At 38.7% G+C, this 20,083-nt stretch overlaps 1 protein-coding gene across 8 annotated transcripts in view; it reads right to left on the minus strand.

Moving 5' to 3' along the window:
• Nucleotides 1–20,083, minus strand: part of TPK1 (thiamin pyrophosphokinase 1) — a 397,642-nt gene that overhangs the window by 118,034 nt on the left and 259,525 nt on the right. For all 8 annotated transcript variants that reach the window (XM_087945983.1, XM_087945977.1, XM_087945980.1 and 5 more), the window contains one exon: nt 19,024–19,119. In XM_087945983.1, the coding sequence (XP_087802109.1) occupies nt 19,024–19,119 (96 nt within the window). The remainder of the gene's footprint in view (nt 1–19,023; nt 19,120–20,083) is intronic.

Here is a 20,083-nt window from a genome sequence, read left to right on the forward strand (position 1 = left end):
CACAAGGAATTTGTCTCTGGTGCAGAAGCTCTAAATGTACATGCAACACAATAGAGTAATCATTAATCATAATACCAAAAAGAGGGGGTAATAAAAAAAAAGAAGGCTAATACTAATAATGCAGCCATACAACATGAGTTATGAGTTATGAGATACATAGACGGTACTGTGAGAGTTAGGTGTTCAGCAGGGTGATGGCAGAAGGAAAAAAAATCTGTCCCTATGCCTAGTTGTTTGGCATGCAAGAAAGATTTGAAACAATTTATGTCCAGGATGGAAGAGGTCTGTAGATATTTTCTCAGTTAGGGTTAGGGTTAGGGTTCAGACCATTTACAATTGTTCTTTCTGCAATTCTAATTATCTTCTGGAGTCTATACCTGTCTTGTTTGGTTGCTGTACCAAACCAAACAGTTATAGAAGAACAAATGACAGACTCAATAATTTTCCTATAAAACTGTATCAACAACTCCTGGGGCAGTCTGAACTTCTGGAGTTGATGTAGGAAGAACATTCTTTGTTGTGCCTTTTTAATGATGGTTCTAATGCTCGGGGTCCATTCAAAATCCTGGGAGATTCTAGAACCCAAAACTTGAAGGATTATAGTTGAGGATACTGTGCTGTTGAATATATTAAGGGGTGGTAGAATAGAAGGGCTCTTCTTAAAATCTACTCTCATCTCTACTGTTTAAGCATGTTCAGCTCCAGACTGTTATGGCTGCACCACAAGGCCAGTTGCTCAACCTCAGATCAGGTTCATCATTGGCTCGAATGAGACCGTATTGACTGTTATATCATCTGCAAACTTCAGTATTTTAACAAAGGGATCCTCAGAAATGCAGTCATTGGTATATATAAAGAGAAAAGCAATGGAGAGAATACACAACTTTGAGGGGCGTTTATGCTAATTGCCCAGATATTAATTGTAATTTTCTCTAGCTTGCTGCTTTCTATCTATTAAAAAGCTAATAATTCACCTACAACTATGGACAGGCTCAGCTAGCTTAATCAGTTTAAAATGAAGAATTTCTGGAATAATAATTTCTACATATGGGCGTATCAAATTTTTCAACTTTCAATTTCCAAACATTAGGAGTACTCAAAAGTTGTGACATGCCTCGGGGATTGTAAAGATATTTTGGTTACTTTAATATAATTTAGATGTGATTGGTAAGTAACTACATAAATACAATAACTTTTTAACAGTTTTTGTTTCATTAAAAAAAACCATGAAGCATTACTGTTCTATGTTAACATTACACTTTAAAGTCTTATTTGAATGAATATTTTTCTTTATTGCATTCTTTATTATATTGTCTAAATGCATTGGAGATCCAAAATACCTTTATAGTATCTGTTACATTGTTGTTCTTGCAAAAAGAACTTTCTCCATATTCAGTTATCCAAGCAGGAGTGGACTACTGACTTTTTAAACTAGTTTGTGGGCCAGTGATACAGCCCATCAGACAGGGTGGGGCTAAAGGTTTTGGCATACTTGTATGTGAATGAGAAGAGAGTGAAGGAAACTGAACTGTGTCAATTTATAAAGACATTGCATTCCTACTTATTTTATTGTTTTGATAAAAACTTGGTTTAGGTGTTTTTAACAGTTCCATGTTGGCATAACATTTTCATACAGCGTTTCCTTGAAAATCTGATGGGATATTCAAATTATAGTATCAAAAATTGGCCAAATATTGTCATGTGTGATTAATAGTTTTTGTGTTATCTCTATTGGGTCTAACGGAATGAATAATTAATTTTAAGCTTTCTCTTAGGATGTGTATAGTATAATAAAAATATGAATATGGTATAAATAGAAAATATGCATCAATTCAGCATATAAAAAAATTAGAAGAATAATGTGTGTGTGTGTGTGTGTGTGTGTGTGTATATATATATATAATCATTACATAAAAATGGCAACCTGCACACATTGTAGGATATTTATAGACAACAGTAGCTAGATAACTATACATAAAGTAATGCATCACAAGTATTGATTAGAAATAATAGTTGCATAACCAACTTAAACTGATGTAATTTTTTCCATGTCGGCATAACATTTTAATACAGTGTTTCCTTGAAAAAATGTTAAATCTGATGGGATATTCAAATTATAGTATTAAAAAAAACCTAGATAATTCTTAATGTTTGTTACAGCATTTACCTGGAAAATAATATATTTTTGAATGGTACATTTTATTACTTTGATTAATTTGTCTATATTTAAATTTAAATTTAAAAGTTAACACATTCTCTGTTTACCCCTATCTGGGCAATTTAAAAAGAAAATACATTTATTACATCTGAATCAAGTATCAAAATGGGAAAGATATAATGCATTGAATATTCATTCAACTCAGCCCAACTCAGCTCTCTACCTAGTTTACATCTAGTTGTATTTCTATGCTCTTTTGATTTAACAATTTTGTATTCACAATATTTTTGTTCTTTTATTTTAGTGACTGACAAAATTGTGATGAATTCATAACCTATATTTTCTCTATTGTATGCAATAGTTTCTCATAAAAGCCAAGTTAAACACAAAATTTAAAGATCCAGAAAATTAAAAAAAATATTATTTATGTTTAAAATTAAAAAGAACTATATCAATTTCACAACAGAAACTTCTGAAGAGAAACATGAGAGGTAAGCAAGAAAAGACTACAGAAACTGTTGAAAAGCAGAGTTTGGAATAGTCATAAACATTTTTATGCAAATGACTGGAAATTATTATATCACATCCTGCACTTAGCACATTGGGCTACAAGTATACTGCTCCAAGTCCATAGTTTTCAATCAGTAGCTACAGTCTCCATAGTCTTCCATTTTAAAGATCTTTCTGAAATATTCTATTTGGCACCAGATATTCTATGTGTTCAAAGTATTGCAGCGTAAATTCAGCGCCAGAAAAGTAAAGACAGATGGCTGAGGCTTCATTTAACTTTTTTATAAATACAAGTAAATTTTACAATACCAGTTGTAGATTTCTTCAACATAGAGCAAACTCAAACAGAAGCAGACATGTTACAGATTCAGAGCTTAACAGCAATTCAGGAGCTCAGAAATAGACATCAGTTTCACTTTAGTTCAGCAGGCAAGCGAATAAGTTAGTTTCTCTTTCACTTTAGAGATGAGCACAGACCATGCCTACATTCTCTTTTTAAGTTTCAACCCTCAATTCAGCTCTCATTGGCTGACCCTGTTACAAAGTTCTATTCCAGTTCATGAATATATTCTGACACTGTGGTCCTCCTCTTTTTCTCTTAACCATCTGATGGTATCCAATTGATTGCAGTCTTTGCTTGACATTGCTCACATGTGGAGCACATCCAGCAAAGTGCAGTTGATGTTATTAGTAATTCTTATAGATTTCCAGGCTTCACTGGAATACATGGCAGTTGATATGACAATGGCATTAAATAATCTGATCTTGGTTGCTGTGTGGATGTGGTCCATGCTGAGCACATTTGTTGGAAGACAGCAGTTGTTTTATCTATTCAGCATTTTACTTCTGCTTCTATTTCCCCCATCTGATGCTACCAAGAGAGTTACATTGTTCCACAAATTTAAGGTCTGTTCTTTTAATGTTATTGGACTGTTGTCTTGAACATTGCCAACTTGCATTAGCTTGGTCTTGTCTACACTATTTTTAAGCCCTCTTTACTTGACTCTAAAATAGAATTATCATAAATCATTCTATTTTCCTATTGCAACTCCTCCAGAAAACTAGTGTATAACAATATTGGACAGGATTATAGAATTATAGTATGTCTGCTTTATTTCACTAATTCATGGATTAAAGATAATTATTTCTATCTTAAAAGTCTGACATAGCCATTTTGTAGTTATTTGTAGACATTAATCTGGCAGTTGCACTGTATGACAGCAGCCCCCAACCTTTGGTGTCAGCATTCCAAGTAACTGCTTCCCTGAACAAAAGTCCAAGGCATCCATCTTTCTTTCTGTTGATTAGGTATATATCAAATTGGCAATGACTTGGTGTAATTCCAACTCTGGCTAGATTCCGGAATTACACCTAGTAAAAAGCAAAAGTTTGAAACTTCCCCCCAGAATCACAATCTCCAATCAATTCTTAGTCCATTAGTCTGATGACTCCAAACTCCATCTTCCTCCAGCTGCAGGCACCTTCTCTGTTCTCATGGCAAAGAATGCCACCTAGACATAACATTTCCCCTTTATCTCTACAACCCCCCTCTCACCAGCTAAAGAGTGATGAACCTGAAATAGAATTGAATTCCTTTGCAGAAAGCCCAAAGAAGCTAGGGAAAGAAATGGACAAAAGCTAGAATAAAATATGGCTACACATATGTCATCTTCAGGGTCGACAGCAGTGGTGGGATTCCAATTTTTTTACTACTGGTTCTGTGGATGTGGCTTGGTGGGCGTGGCAGGGGAAGGATACTGTGAAATCTCCAGTCAGAAGTGATATTTGCTGGTTCTCTGAACTACTCAAAAATTCTGCTACCAGTTCTCCAGAACTGGTCAGAACCTGCTGAATACCACCTCTGGTCGACAGGCTGCCCCTTTTAAGTGAAAAGAACTTCCTGCAAAGAGATAACCACAATAGATTAAATAAACTCTAACCTCCACTGCCACCTCCATGAACCCCCTTAGGCTTGTGAGGATTCTTCTCATGAATTTTTTTAATTAATTTGTCAGCATTTACTTTCCAACTTTTTACCCATGTTGTTTCTGAAATACAGTATCCTTTCCAATGTATTAAATACTCATGGTATGGCAATGCTGTCTTATTTCATTATCCGTGGCAATGGCCACTTGGTACCACTTGAGGCTTCGTCTCCTGGTACTCTACATAGGCATATTTTTAGCAATTCCTCATTCTTTGAAGTAATGCACCAGGATCCGTTCAGGCCAAATTCTTAATTTCCCGGCCAGGCGATGACATTCTTGAACAATTTCTTTTGTGGGCCAACCCTTTTGCTCCATCATTTTAATCTCTGCTTCTGCTTTTTGGACTTGGAAAAAATCCTTGAAATAGGCTCGGAGCTCTCATAGGAAGTAATCTATGTTATCCAACTCTGGGGCACTTTCGTCATGGAGTTGGTTAAACCATTCTGATACTTCCTCTTCTAGGTTGTTGCCCAGGATGAAGACAATTTCTCTATCATTATAGAACTCATCTCCATGATAGTTGATGTAAGACCAGGCTTGATTTAGAAGAAAGAAGGCTTGCTTGTGGTCCCATCAAAAACAGGCTTGAAAGGTGGCGGTGCATTCGCTCTGACAGATGGCGGTTGTGGCGCTGGTGCCTGGGCTGGAACCATTTGGCCCTGGTCTCACACCCATCCATCTCACAAACATCCATCCTGGGAGTATTTTGTTGGATGAGGGGAACCTCAACTGCAGAGGAGGGCTGATTCCTAGGTGATATTTTTGCTGACTTTGCTGCCAGAGTACTGGTAGCTCAAGTTCCTACCACAGCTTCTACAGCAGTAGACTGGGACCTTCTGGGAGGACTTCTTTTGCCAATTAGCTGTGATAAGCCCAGGGTTGGTGGCAGGGGTGGTATTCAGCAGATTCTGACCAGTTCTGGAGAACTGGTAACAGAAATTTTGAGTAGTTCAGAGAACTGGCAAATCCACCTCTGACTGGAGATTTTACAGTACCCTTCCCCTGCCACACCCACCAAGCCATGTCCACAGAACCGGTAGTAAAAAAAATTGAATCCCACCACTGGCTGATGGGAAACTTGGGTAAATTGGTCCCTTCAGGGAGGTATTTGTAGCACCGGTTGATTATGAACTTCCTGCCCAATCTTTAGTTGCTCAAATTAACCGGGTAGTGCCTTGAAAATCTGACTGCACACTGCAGTTTGATATTACCATTCTCCTGTCTCGCTTAAGTCAATTGCCCCAGTTATCTCCTCTCCAGGATAGTGGCTCTTGATTCTTGGGAAGCAATGAGAGAATGATCCATCATCAGGTCAGGATGTGCAGCTTGCCCCAGTAGGACCCTCTCCATCAGCTGGATCCTTCCTCCGTATCTCAATCAGCTTGGTCTTGGGGTGGACATCTACCTGGCATGTGATGTCCTCTACCACAGCTGTCACTTGAAGAGTCTCCGTGGGGATCATCAGCTTCATGCAGGGTCCTCCACAAAGTTTACACTCTCAGGCAACTTCCTCAGGCCTCTGTGAAGATGTTTTCTGTGGACTGGGGTGTGTGGTTTTACATGTTCCATGCATCCTATATGTGTGCAGGGCTTTGCTTGCTTGTGTGGCTCGGTTCACTTAAAATTTAAAGCTTCAAATGCCCATATCAGCGCGACATGATTTTTGAGAAGAGCTACTCACAGAAGATAATACTGTTGCACAGGTATAGAATCCAGAAGCAGTTGCTCATAGAGAAACAGATATTTGATAAAGTTACACTATTCATGACACTTTCTCTAAATTGCCCTTTAAAATTCACAGGAAAGTAAATTTACAATAAAGTTCAGGTGAATCTATGGACATTTTCTGTATTATCAGTCTTCTGGGAAAATATAATTTTGTGCTAGACAAGATTAAGGATGGAACAGCAAGGTAACTGACTCCTGACATACAACATGAATTGATTAACTCAGTGAATAGAATTGTAACATACAAAAAGAAAGGTCTGGATTTTTCTCTCTAAGTATGGTTGCCAGGAAAGATATTGGTATGAAATTCAGGTAGCTGAACTAAATCTCTATTGACAGCAAGTGAATGAATGCTAGAAGATAAAGATAAAAGAGGCCATTTGGCCACAGAAGATCAATTAACAACTTGTTTGGCCCATAGCATATTAAAACTCATTGATAGTAATAGCCTGGATATGTCAACATTGTAAGTCAAATCTTTGGATTCCATGAGTAATCTAATAGGAGAATAAAATAGTAAGAAAATTATAGAACACTGGGGTTGTTTTCTAGTATTTAAGATTTATAGCACAACAAGCAGGAGTTACATATGTCGATTATACTGTCCATATTCTTAATTTAATCCTGAATTATGCTATGTTAAGTTATTGCAGAAATAACCAGAAGCTGAAAAATAACTTTATTATTACTTTATACACAGTATTAATGGCATTCTCTCTCCAAATGTGTAAGATTCCAATCCAATATTACACGGAAAGCATTCTGTATAATTAAATGGTTAACACTCTATTAATCTCTTCAGCAAGATGTCAGTGACATTATTCTCTTGGGAAAGCAATTCGAGTTCTGAAATCTCAAAAGTTGAAAAAGTTTTTCTCCCCGTATTGTTCACAAAAGCTTTAGAATCTACCAGCTGCCTTTCAAAATTCTTGCAGTAGAAACAAACTGACTTAAACAAGCTGTGAGATTTCTTTAGACCTGTTTACAATATCATGTGCAATAGCAGATATCTCTTACTGACTTGTACCCTTTTAAAGTTTGTTAATTATAAAATTGCTGCATGTTTTATTTTCTATGCTTTTGATCTTTTGGGATTTTATTTTCTATTAACAAATTTATATAAACATTTAACAATACTTGGAATATTTTTTTAAAAATTATCTCAAATGTTGAATGGTCATCAGGTATCTTTTTCACCATTCTAAATTTAGGCTAAAGCAACAACCCATAAAAGTATCACCATCATTTAAGCTCACAGACCCTTCCTAAAGACTGAGAAGAACACTCTCAAGTTCAGCAGAATTAAGGAAGAAAAGCAACACTACTTAAAACTGAACTTTCCCCTTCTATATTGCCGCACTCTGAAAAAGAAAATAGATACTGTAGGAAGTAGTGAAAGTACATTCAGAAATAAATATTTATTTTTTATTAAAATATATGATTATAGAACAAATAAGGAGAAAGAAAGGCATGAAATGTGCTATTCAAAACAGAGACTGACAGAACCATAAATAAGGTATTTCATACATAAAAACTTCTGGAATCTTAGAGCACCATTTTTCTTGCAGGACACTGGGGAATAGGGAGACAGTTCTAATGCACAGAGGAAATGAAAAAGCTACAATAGCTGTAAAAAGAAGGAGCACAAGTAATTACTCACAAGAAAGTAGCAATGGCAGCAACAATTGCGCTCTCTTTTCATATAAAGTCACCTGAAAGGTAGGTTTGTGAATAGGACAAAGCACTGTAACTGGTAGCATGACTAATCCCTTACCAGCAGCTCACTGAATTACTGTACTTTCCCACTCTTTTCTAGTGGTTTAAATTCCCCCCCCTTTCTTTCATCTCCTTTCCTCATCTCCTAATCAATCACATCTTTTGGGGATTATATGTCCATGTTTTCTTGCCTGACTACATGTCTAACTGACTACATTTAATACATTATATTCCTCCAATGTCTTCCCTTCTTCCAGGAATATCAAACTTGATTTCATTGAGGGCCGCATCAGGGTTGTGTTTGATCTCTGAGAGCTGGAAGCATGGCATGGCCAGTGGGCATGGCCATGGTGGGCGTTTGATACAGGCTCAAGATGCATTTTTTTCCCTTTGCATTCAAAACAGATATTCCAGACAAAGGGAGATTTACTTTTTGGCACAAATAGTCTCAAGAGATTAAAGACATGTAGAGTCCCCAGCTGCTATGGGGTTTGACTCTTTTGTATAGGAGCAGAGCATAAATGAATTTCACCAGATGTCCAATAGTCTATCAATCTTTGTTACTACCTCAGACAGAGCCCTAGAGGAGGGCTTAATATTAGTAATAATTTATAAAATTGATATACCACCCAATTCTCAATGATCCTGGATGGCTCACAACAATCAAAAAAATTACAATTAAATAAATCACAGGTAAAATATTAAGATAAAAGATGACAAATTCAGTGATATGAGGGAGCTCACCAGAGGTGGCATTCTACCGGTTCAGGTGAACCAGATGTTAATTGTACATCCAGTTCGGCGAACCGGTAATTCCAAAGACCAGCTGCTCCCCCGCCCCATCCTGCCCCTCCCAGAAGTTGTCATGCGCCTGGTTCTGGCTCCCAGGTAAGTGCAGAGAGGCTTGCAAAGCCAAAAAATGGGGAAGGGAGGCATGGGGGGGCACCGCCCTCCTGACCCCCTCTGCACCATTTTGGGTCTTCTAAAGCTCCAGGGAGAGGCAAACTAATCACCTAATTGAGCAGCCCATTCTCTGCCCTAATCACTGGCTGGGTGGGCATGGCCAGGGGTGTGTGACAGGCAGCACTTCTCCTGCACCCCCCCCTCCCCCAAAACAAAAAAGGGATCATTTTTAGCATAGCAAGCTTCCATGGAGCCTCAGGAGACCCAAAACGGTGCACGGGGGGAGGGTGCATCGGGGGTGCACCGCCACCCTGCACACCTTTTTGGGTCTCCTGAGGCTCCAGGGAGGTTTGCTATGCTAAAAACGGCCCCTTTTTTGTTTTTTGGGGGTGCAGGAAGAGTGTTGCCTGTCACATACCCCTGGCCAAACCCACCCAGCTGGTGATTAGGGCAGAGAACAGGCTGCTCAATTAGATGATTAGTTTGCCTCTCTCTCCCAAGGGCTACCTGCTCTCTCTCCCACCGGCGAGAATGCAAGGGCTTAATTCAGTTTATTCCTGCCCTCAAACAGTAAGGCCGGTACGTGCAAAGTGCAAAGGTTCTCCGGCAGCTGGGCTTGCAATTGGCTTGCAACAACTGAGTTCCAGGTCTTTCCTTCTCCTGCTCCTTCTGCTAAGCCTGCTTGTGCCTCCTCTTGCTCTTCCTCATCCTGCTTCCTGTTTATTCTGCTACCTCTTCTTCCTTCCTCTGCTTCTTCCCCACTTTCCTCCTCTCCTTCTTCCAGCATTGCAACTGGGCTTGCGTTCCCTTCCTGCACCTCTCCAAGTTTGCAAGACAAACAATGCAGCAGCCCACCTTGCAACCAAGCGCTTTCCCAAAACCTTGTTGGAGGGAAACAAGGTGTGTGTGTGTGTGTGTGTGTGTGTGTGTGTGTGTGTGTGTGAATGTCACCTTAAGTGCTGGGTCTCCAAGGGAATCCCTTTCTCATTTGCACCAAGACTGCTGACTGAGTCTCTTTCTCTCTCTCTGCCTCTCTACCTCCCCCTCCTTCTCTCTTTTGAATGGTTTTGTCAGCACTTCCTCAATGTGTCATATTCTTCCTTTTGTAGCTAGCTGCCTGGAAAAGATGCAGCTAATTTAAAAAAATTTCAGATAGGTGTTATTTGTTCATGGCTTCACGCTCCAAAGAATCTTTTGAGACCTGGATCTTAAGTGCTGCACAGACCCACTAGCAGAAAAAACTGATCAACAGCACGTTCTATTTTTGGCTAGCAGTGCTGCTGGAGGCTGGGGAGGCCAAAAATGGGCCACAGAGTGTCTTGCAGAGCCTCCATGCATCCCATTTTTGGCCGGCAGAGTGCTGCTGGACACTAGGGAGGCCCAAAATGGGCTATGGGGGGTGGTCACAGGGCCTCCTTGCATCCTGTTTTTGGCTGTCAGAATACTACTGTAGGCCAGGGCAGCCAAAAATAGGCCATGGAGGGCTGTGCTGGCCAGTCCTTTGATATTTCTAGGCTGGCCCCATGGGTCAGATTTAAGCATCCCTGACTTATTCTAACCAATTTTCTATTACCTTCAAGAAATCGTAGGGTTTCTGGTATCACTCAGAGTTTTGGGTAGACGGCAGTCTTTCTTGTCTATCTCATTACTGCTTGAACCAGGTACCAGATTCCTTCTGAAAGAAGTGACTGTTATGAAGTAGAGTTATATATGCACTGCATTACTCATTCCTTTAAATAAACATATCTTAATTATATTTTTAGCCAAAGCATTGCATTAACCTAGGTTAGTAAATAAATATATGGGCTAAGGAATTCTGGGTATTAAAACCCAACACATCTATGTTAAAAAAGTTGGACATTTTCTCAAATATTTGTATGAATTTCTTGTCAAAGACAATATGCTATATAAAACCTAGAATATTACAACTCAAATGTATAATATATTTTTGCTTTATTATGGTTATTTGAAACAGCTCCTGGCATCTTAAACACTATATCTTGTAATTATGATATAAATGTAAGGAAGATAACTGTTCGGTACAAGTAGTGAGGAAACACTACTTCATCCCTTTCCCTTCCTTTCTTCTAATGCTGCAAGATTGCGAAATTGTGCACAAAGCATTTAAATTTTATATATAAAGAGTTTTGTTTAGTATTCTTATGAACTAATATCTAAGAATTTAAATTAATTTGGTGTGCATTGCTGTGCTACTAAATTATATCAAGGGGAAATTGATGCAATATTAATTTCTTTCCCAATGTTTTTCAAGAAAATTCAAGGAGAAAGATTTCCAAAATTATAGATCAGGGGTCGCCAACCTTTTGGACCTCAGGGACCACCAAACTCATAATTTTAAATCCCAGGGACCACTAACTGGTTCTGTCGGTGTGGCCTAATTTGTTTTAACTCACAACACTCCATGTATTTAAATATTTAATTTTTTATTTAAAAAAAAGAGCAACTTTTACCCAAAATCAGGCAAAGCAGGAAGGCAGATTGAGTTGCTCACAGAATCATTCAGTGATCTAGCTAACTGCCATCGGCTAGCTCAGTCTTTCAAATTTGCTTGTCGTGAGTCTGAGCTGAATAACAGAATCTTCAGCCCTAAGGGAGGTTCGGCTGTGCTTAAAAGCAGAGCCGAAGATCTAAAGACTAACTAGAAAGCAAGAAATCCAACCATTTCTTGCTTCCTAGATCTAAATCTCCAGGCACAGCAGAACAGATGATGGTCAGAAAAAGGAAAAATAGCAATTTTAGCAGGCAAGTTTGCCGGGTAAGGAGTGAGTGGGTGGGGAGTGTTCCTGCGGGCCATGTGGATGGCGCAGCCTTGTGTTTCTGCGCAGCCTAGATTAATTGCTTTGGGGGGATGCTTTGGGAGTGAGATTTCTCTGCGGCCCACCAAAATTTTCTCACTGCCCACTGGTTGGAGACCACTGTTATAGATAATGTTGCAGCAACAGACTTATAGTGTGTTGGACATGGCCATAAGCAATGTATGCAATAATTCTGCTCATATATAAAAGTAAAAGATATCTCTCTCTCTTCTAAGAAATATTTACTTCAACGTACTCTCAAAATAAATCACTTAACTCTAACTTAAGGCTAACTGAGCAATATTATCAAAAATGAATAGTGACAGATTTTCATTGAGCCCCTCTGAAAAAGTAAAAAAAGTAAAAAGCAAACCAAAGCAAACAAAACTCTATCACTATATGTAATTGCATTTTCAGTGATATCAACCTGATAGAAAAGAGGCATGATTTAAAAAAATACAGAAACAGTACAATATATCATTTCCATTATTTGTATCTTTGCAAAAGCAGCATGTTCATACTGATCTCAAAACTGCTACCCAAAGTTGATATTACATATAAGTTATGTGACAATATAATTGAAGAGAAAAATTACACTGTGTATTGTAACATGCATTCAGTTCAATTATAATTCCCCAAAAGAGATGCTTCCCTCTTTCGTCCATGCTATTACAGTTAGCCTTCTTAAGTTTCAAAGATCAGAAATGCATGGAGAACAACATCCACCACCAGTCTTAATGATTATTAGGAAAAGCATGTGGTAATAGATATATTATTGAAACACCATAGCAGACCATGTGGCTTACATTATTCTCACTTTAATGTTTGCTTTTAGAATTCTTTGGAGAGATCACAATCTGAGCGAATAACCCATTCTTTCATAGACGTTACAATGAACAAAGCAGCAGAACCTAACTAACCTAAGTATTTTCTACCTGGAGTTCAAATATGCTAGCCTAATAAGAAAATTAATTTTTTTTTGTAGAAGAATGCAAATGAAATCCTAAGAAAAGAGGGTTACTATTTTTTTCTCCAGCAGTACTGCATATATAAAATTATTTCTAAGCATCAAGGAAGAAATAGCATATTAGTGGAAAAAAAGCAACTGGCATGTGCATCTACAGAGTGAACTAAGCAATCTTTTTGCACAGCTTCAGAAATGAGTTTAATGAGCCATTGCTCTTTGCAAAGAAAACTTGCAGATAACTTTATGTGGGAAATGGTCTAATGAATGCTTACTTTAAGAATGGAGTTCATCAAAAAATTCAAGACTATCACCAGCATGGATGACAAACCTAAAGGAAAATGGGAATTGCCTGGTATTGCCTTTTACTGATGAATTATTGAAACTGGGTAGTGGAACAGTTTTGAAGTATTATTGATTTGGTTTTCAAAGCTCAATTAATTTCTAGGAGCAGATGTATTCTGACCAATCATATTTCTGTCCCATCTGGAACTAGTTATGATTCAGTAAGCATAGATATTATCAATAGAGAGTTAAGAGTGAACGCTTCATTGCCAGGTGAATATTTGTTCATTTTCTCAACTGTCTGGAAGAACAAGGATTTTGATTCACTACACAGCCCAGAAGAGAGGAACTAAGTGACAATGTTTGATCATGCACAAGTAGAATAAATAAACCACAGAATAATATTCAGTACTAGATAACAAGTGATCCTTTGCATCGTCCTTTTAGTGATATTTCCTTACCTAAACAGAAAAACAGAATGACCATAGCAGATTGCTATTGTCTGCTTTTAAAATTCAAGAAGAAACATCATTTTATTAAAGAAGAGAGGTATGTAGCAAGACAAATATAGATGCTTTTTGCTTAACAAAAGATTCTTTTGATGACAACATGTGTAGTTGATCTGCCATGAATCTAACATTTTCACTTCTTTCCCCTCAACTTAAAACAACATTCAGCTGAGTGTTGGAATATTAGTTTCTCCAAATAAATAAGCACATTCTCCATGGCTTGCCCTTGTCATTTGAAAGAGGCAGTTCTATTATTTAATGTTATTCCTGAATTTGTTTGCAATAAGTTCATCGCTGCTACATAAATTGAGGAACTCATTAGGTAGATGTTGCAAATTGCCTATCTTGACCTTTCCTTCATACAGCAGAAACCAGTAATTTCTCCAGGGAATAGAAATCCATAATAGTGGGGTAGACTTTGGCCGTGGCACCAACATCAACAGAAAATCCTATCTTTCAAGATGGCTGCGCACATGGATGTTGCGGCTAACCACTCCTTCTTTCAGTGTATGGTGTGTATGATTCTGTGTGTGTTTTGGATCCTTTCCTTGATTGAATCCTGTGGGGCAAGGAGCATCTATAGTCGGCAAGCCTTGCTACAAATTGGACTGAAATGTGAAAAGGCTATTACGGATGATTTTATACGTTCTCATAACATACCGAAGGAGGCAGCTCCCTGGGGGAGCCATGGATCACTATCCCTGTAGGAAGGAAGAAGAGGCGGAGAAAGAAGAACAGGAAGAGGAAGAGAGGATGCCCTGCTGGGGTTTTCTTTAGGCTGAGTAAGTTTCCACACAAGCCTTCAATTCCAAATATATTTCTTACCAATGCAAGATCCCTGACTAACAAAACAGATGAATTAAGGCTACAGATTGCAAAGACTAAATTCATCAAGAACTGCTGTGTTTTGCTAATCACAGAAACTTGGCTTCATTCACTCATTCCAGATGCAGCTGTTGAGCTGGAAGGCTACATAGCTCACCGACAGGAGAGGAGTACAGATTCTGGCAAGATCAAAGGGGGAGGTTTAAGCCTTTATGTGAACGAAAGCTGGTGTATCAATACAAAGACTATAGACAGCCACTGCTCCATGGATCTGGAGTATATGACACTTAAATGTATTTATTTTTATTTTTTATTTTATTTGGTTTGCCAATTGCTTACAAGATAATAGATATAAGTAAAAACATAGTTATGAATACGTGGATACATATAAGAAAAATAAAAGAAACAATAGGACAGAGACGGTAGGCACATTGCTGCGCTTATGCACGCCCCCTACAGACCTCTTAGGAAAGGGGTGAGGTCAATAGTAGAAAGTCTAAGGTTAAAGTTTTTGGGGCTTGGGGAAGAAACCACAGAGTCAGGTAGAGTATTCCAGACATTGACCACTCTGTTGCTGAAGTCGTATTTCCTGCAATCAAGTTTGGTGCGATTAACCTTGAATTTGTATCTATTGTTTGCTCTTGTATTGTTATGGTTGAAGCTGAAGTATTCATTGACAGGTAGGACATTGCAATGTATGATTTTATAAACTATAGTTAGATCGGACCGAAGGCGGCGTAGTTCTAGGTTTTCTAGGTCTAGAATTTCAAGTCTGGTGGCATAAGGTATTCTGCAACGAGTAGAGGAGTGAAGACCCATATATCTTCCATGGGAATTCAGCATGGTTTTGATTACTGCAGTCTATATCCCACCTGATGCCAATACTACCATAGCTTTGGGATTCTTGTGTAACGTTGTTAGTAGTCAGCAGAATAAGTATCCTGATGCTGTGCATATTATAGCAGGGAACTTTAATCAAGCTGATTTAAAAGAAGTGCTCCCTAAATTCTATTAGCATTTTAAGTGTGCTACTAGAGGAGCAAACATATTGGACAAAATATATACCAACATCAATGGCTATAAGGTTATACAATTACCACATTTGGGACAATCAGACCATATGCCATTGCTTTTAGCACCAGCTTACATCCCTCTTAGGAGACGAGCTCTGCCTATAATAAAGACAGTGAAATCTTGGCCAGAAGATGCTTCCCAACAACTTCAGGATTGTTTTGAGAACACAATTGGGACATCTTTTACCACCCTGACCTAGAGGTGCACATTGCAACTGTTCTGTGCTATATCAAACACTGCACAGATACTATCACTGTGGATAAACATATTAGGATCTAACCCAATCAGAAACCCTGGATGACCAAGGAAGTCCAGTGCCTCTTGCATGACAGGACCAAGGCCTTTAGGTCTGGTGATGGGGCAACATACAGTGTTGCCAGAGCTAATCTGAAGAAAAATATTCGGAAGGCCAAGACTGATTATAAGAGGAAGATTGAAGACAATTTTTATAGCAATAACATGAGGCAGGTGTGGCGAGGTATTCAACAAATTACAAACCATCAACCGACCAATGTCATCCCTGCTGAGGGGATGCTTCATTGGCAGAGGAACTGAATCATTTCTTTGCTCGCTTTGAAGTGGAGACATCAGAGACACCTAAAAGACAACTACCAGCCAATTGTAGCCCCCACCTCATTGTGGAGGAACAGGAGGTGAGAAGAATTCTGAGGGCTGTGGACCCTGGAAAGGCTGCCGGTGCTGATGGTATCTCTGGCCGAGTGCTTAAAAACTGTGCTGATCAGTTGGCTGGAGTCTTTACCAGGATCTTCAATCGGTCTTTATCCCAATCCACTATTCCATTTTGTTTGAAGGCTTCCACTGTTGTTCCGCTGCCAAAGAAGTTCCCTATCAATAACCTCAACGATTACAGATCAGTGGCACTCACTCCTACCATCATGAAGTGCTTTGAGAAATTGGTCTGCCGGTACATCATTTCTGGTCTTCTGCATACATTTGATAAACACCAGTTTGCATACAGAAAAAATAGATCTACAGAGGACGCTATAGCCATCACGCTTCACACTGCTCTGAACAACGGGAGGGCTATGTGAGGATGCTTTTTATGGATTTTAGTTCTGAATTTAACACAATTCTTCCACATAGACTAGTGTCTAAACTTATGGAACTTGGGCTTTCTAATTCAATCAGCCTTTGGATTATGGATTTTCTGTCTGGCCGCTCACAGAGGGTCAGATTAGGTAATCATACCTCTTCAGCCCTTATTCTTAACACTGGTACACCACAGGGTTGCGTGTTGAGTCCCTTACTCTATACTCTTTATGTGCATGACTGCATTCCTACTCATGTTAGTAATACTATTGCTAAATTTGCAGATGATACAACAGTGGTGGGACTTATCTCTGGGCGAGATGAGGTGGATCGGTTGCTTTCATGGTGTGGAGACAACAACTTGGTCCTCAACACCAATAAGACCAAGGAGCTTATAGTGGATTATAGAAGGAACAGACCAGACATCCAGCTCTTGCTTATCAATGGAGACTGAGTGAAGCAGGTGGCCAATTTTAAGTTTCTGGGTGTTACCCTAAAAGAGGACCTGACCTGGGGTGCCCACATTGCAGCCCTGATCAAAAGGGCCCAGCAGAGATTATGCTACCTGAGGCTTCTCAGAAAACAACAACTGAATGAAAAACTGCTGGTGACCTTCTACCGCTGCACCATAGAGAGCATTTTAACATACTGCACATCTGTATGGCTTGCCAATTGCACAGTGGCAGATAGGAAAGCACTCCAGAGGGTTAATGTAATTGCCCAGAAGATCGTTGGTTGCCCTCTCCCCTCTTTGGAAGAGCTTTATAGCTCCCACTGCCATAAGAAAGTTCAAAACATTCTCAAAGATCCATCTCATCCTGGGAACCCTTTTTTTGAACTATTACCATCTGGCAGATGGTACAGAATAATAAAAAGAAGGACAAATAAGCTGAAAAGCAACTTCTATCCCAGGGCAGTAGCTCTTTTGAATTCTGCTGTATAGTGCAGTGTTGGTGTGGTGTCAGGGGTTTACGGTTCAATGTGTGAAGGGTGAAGGATGTGTGTTTGTGTTTATTTTCATGGTCACGGTCATGATGTGCACTGAAGATGGTGTTTGATTTCCTTGTATGTGGTGCAATGACAATAAAGTAAACTAACTAAATATTATATTGTGCAAGTCGTGCATTTTGCCTAGCTCTTTCTCTACTGAGGTTTTGTCGATGAAGGTGGGTATTGTTGTGTTGAGGAACTCTCGCAATAATTAGTGTTTGCTATGTATTCTTGAGTTGACCTTCTCTTTTCTCCAGTATCTTGTCTCCTTATTTTGTACCTTTCCTTGTGATTCTGGAAATTGTGACCGTTTCATCCTTTCTTCATCTGTACTCTTTCTTGCCACATCTCAATGTTAAATGTCATCTTGATCATGAGGTTCCCCCTCTCTTTCCACATGGCACAATTATGCTGACAATATTTTATTTTAATTTATTTTACCATAATATTATATGTTGCCATTCTCACCTCAGAACAGTTTAGAATTTTTCCCCTCTTCTTCATTTTTCCACTGAGATGTTGAAAGCCACCAGAGACAATTTGAAAATAGATATAGGTGACTTCCTATGACAAAGGTCTTCAAACTTGGCAAGTTTAAGATTTGTGGACTTCAACTCCCAGAACTCCTGACCTAACATGACTGGAGGAGGAATTCTGGGAGTTGAAGTCCACAAGTCTTAAAGCTGTCAAGTTTGAAGACCCCTGTCCTACAAGCTAGAGTGGAACCAATCTACTTGATCTCCAACAGCTGAAGTAGTGGTGGGCTGATCTACATTCAATTTCAAAATGAAAGCATTTGAAAATGGATTAATGTATTCACTTGACATCAGAAAGATCCAGTTTCTACTCCATTTGCAGTCACAGTAGCTTACTTTGTAACTTCCAGCCCAACCTATTTCACAGGATTGTTTTAAAGAAATATAGGAGAATGGACCATTGTTATGTCTTGAGTTCCTGAACAAAGTTGGCATATAGATACATATGCATATTGTGTACCACAGAAGGGGGACATAAACAATACAAATATCCAGGCCTTTCTTTATGCACTTTAAAGTTGTTGCTTTTTTAAGAGTCACAATGAATCAAATTTTTGCTGCTGGGTAAGGGAGAGAGCAATGGAATTCAAGACAGGTTGGGAAACAGTCACCAAATACTGAAAATGAAGACCACATGATTGCAAGCAGCAGTATAGCAACAGCCAGTAGCACTGAAGCAACCACAACTTTCCCAGGTTTCATTCCCTCGTGAGTCATATGATGCACTATTTCACCCAGGTAACATCATGAGAGTTTTAGTAGTTTTAATAGTATGTGCATTCAATTCTGTTCACTCTTCAAAAGTCTTCGAGTTTCACCAGCAGAAACAAGAAGAAATATCTTCTTGGCAGTTAATGATTTTTTTTTGTTCCTGCTTCCTGTGTATTTTTATTTGCCACTATATTACAGAGTAAACATACCCAGGAAGATTCACATGCCAAAATGTGTATAGCCAGAGTTGCTAGCATTACCTGCAAACTGCTTTTTTCTATCTTCTGTTGAAGTATCTGAAGGCACTTGGTGAAATCTGTTAAGTCTTGATCTGGTGTCTCTATGAGCTCACATCCCTACAGAGAGGGAAATTTTAAAAAGAAAAAAAATCTGTATTACTTTACAATTTTAGAATGAAGCAGAGTTGTTTGTATAGCTAAATTCTGTGACATCTATTGAAACACAGCTGAAACTGGTTCCCAGAATTGCTGATACAAAAAAATCCAGTATCATTTAGAGCAGCATTTGAAGATGACTTAGGAATCACATTTAAACCAGACTGTGTACAGGAAAGAGACTGGATCATATTAAAAGTATAATCTTTAGGATATCCGCCCGAAATGTAGGACTCCCCCAGAAAATGGCATGCTGAATGATGAAGCATTTTTTTCTCCTGTCTGAAAAACAACTGATTCTGCTGCCAAAGCCAGCTCTTTGGCAGTGTGCTCCCCAGATTTGAACAGGAGTAACTACCATGTTTCCCCCAAAATAAGAGTTGGTCTTATATTTTTTGGGGAGCTCCAAAATAAGCACTACAGATTGTTTTTGGAGAAACACAATTTCAGGGTGATCAGCCCAGTTGGGTGCCCCACCTGCTGATGCACACACAAGAGGCAGCAAACGCACAGGGACTAAAGGAATGGAGTCAAGGATCATTCTTTCCTAGGGAACAAGCTGTGGCCAGTCTGACATCATCCTAAAGAAAATATCCAGATACAAGCAACAACAGTTAAATTGGATGGATTGAAAATAAATCCCCTGTTAATAGTTTTTCACATGAAAATGATTTCATCTGATTTATACCAATTTTTACTCTACTATATACTCTATTTTACTCTATTTTAGATTTTTTCTAAAATAATTCCATTGCTTCATTTTATTTTTGCATATATTCTTTTTTAAAGAATGGGAACTTCCTTTTTTTTACATGCTTATTTTAAGCTTATTTTAGATTCTTCTGTGGTTAATTTGATGTGGAACATCAACTCTTTGTTCTTGAAAAGGAAGTGGCTACACTCTGCTGTGAAAGCTTGGTTTTAA

The sequence above is a fragment of the Notechis scutatus genome, chromosome Z (assembly GCF_049901735.1).
Source record: "Notechis scutatus isolate UNSWTSFEM ecotype Mainland chromosome Z, rNotScu1.2, whole genome shotgun sequence".
In the NCBI taxonomy this organism is placed as follows: domain Eukaryota; kingdom Metazoa; phylum Chordata; class Lepidosauria; order Squamata; family Elapidae; genus Notechis; species Notechis scutatus.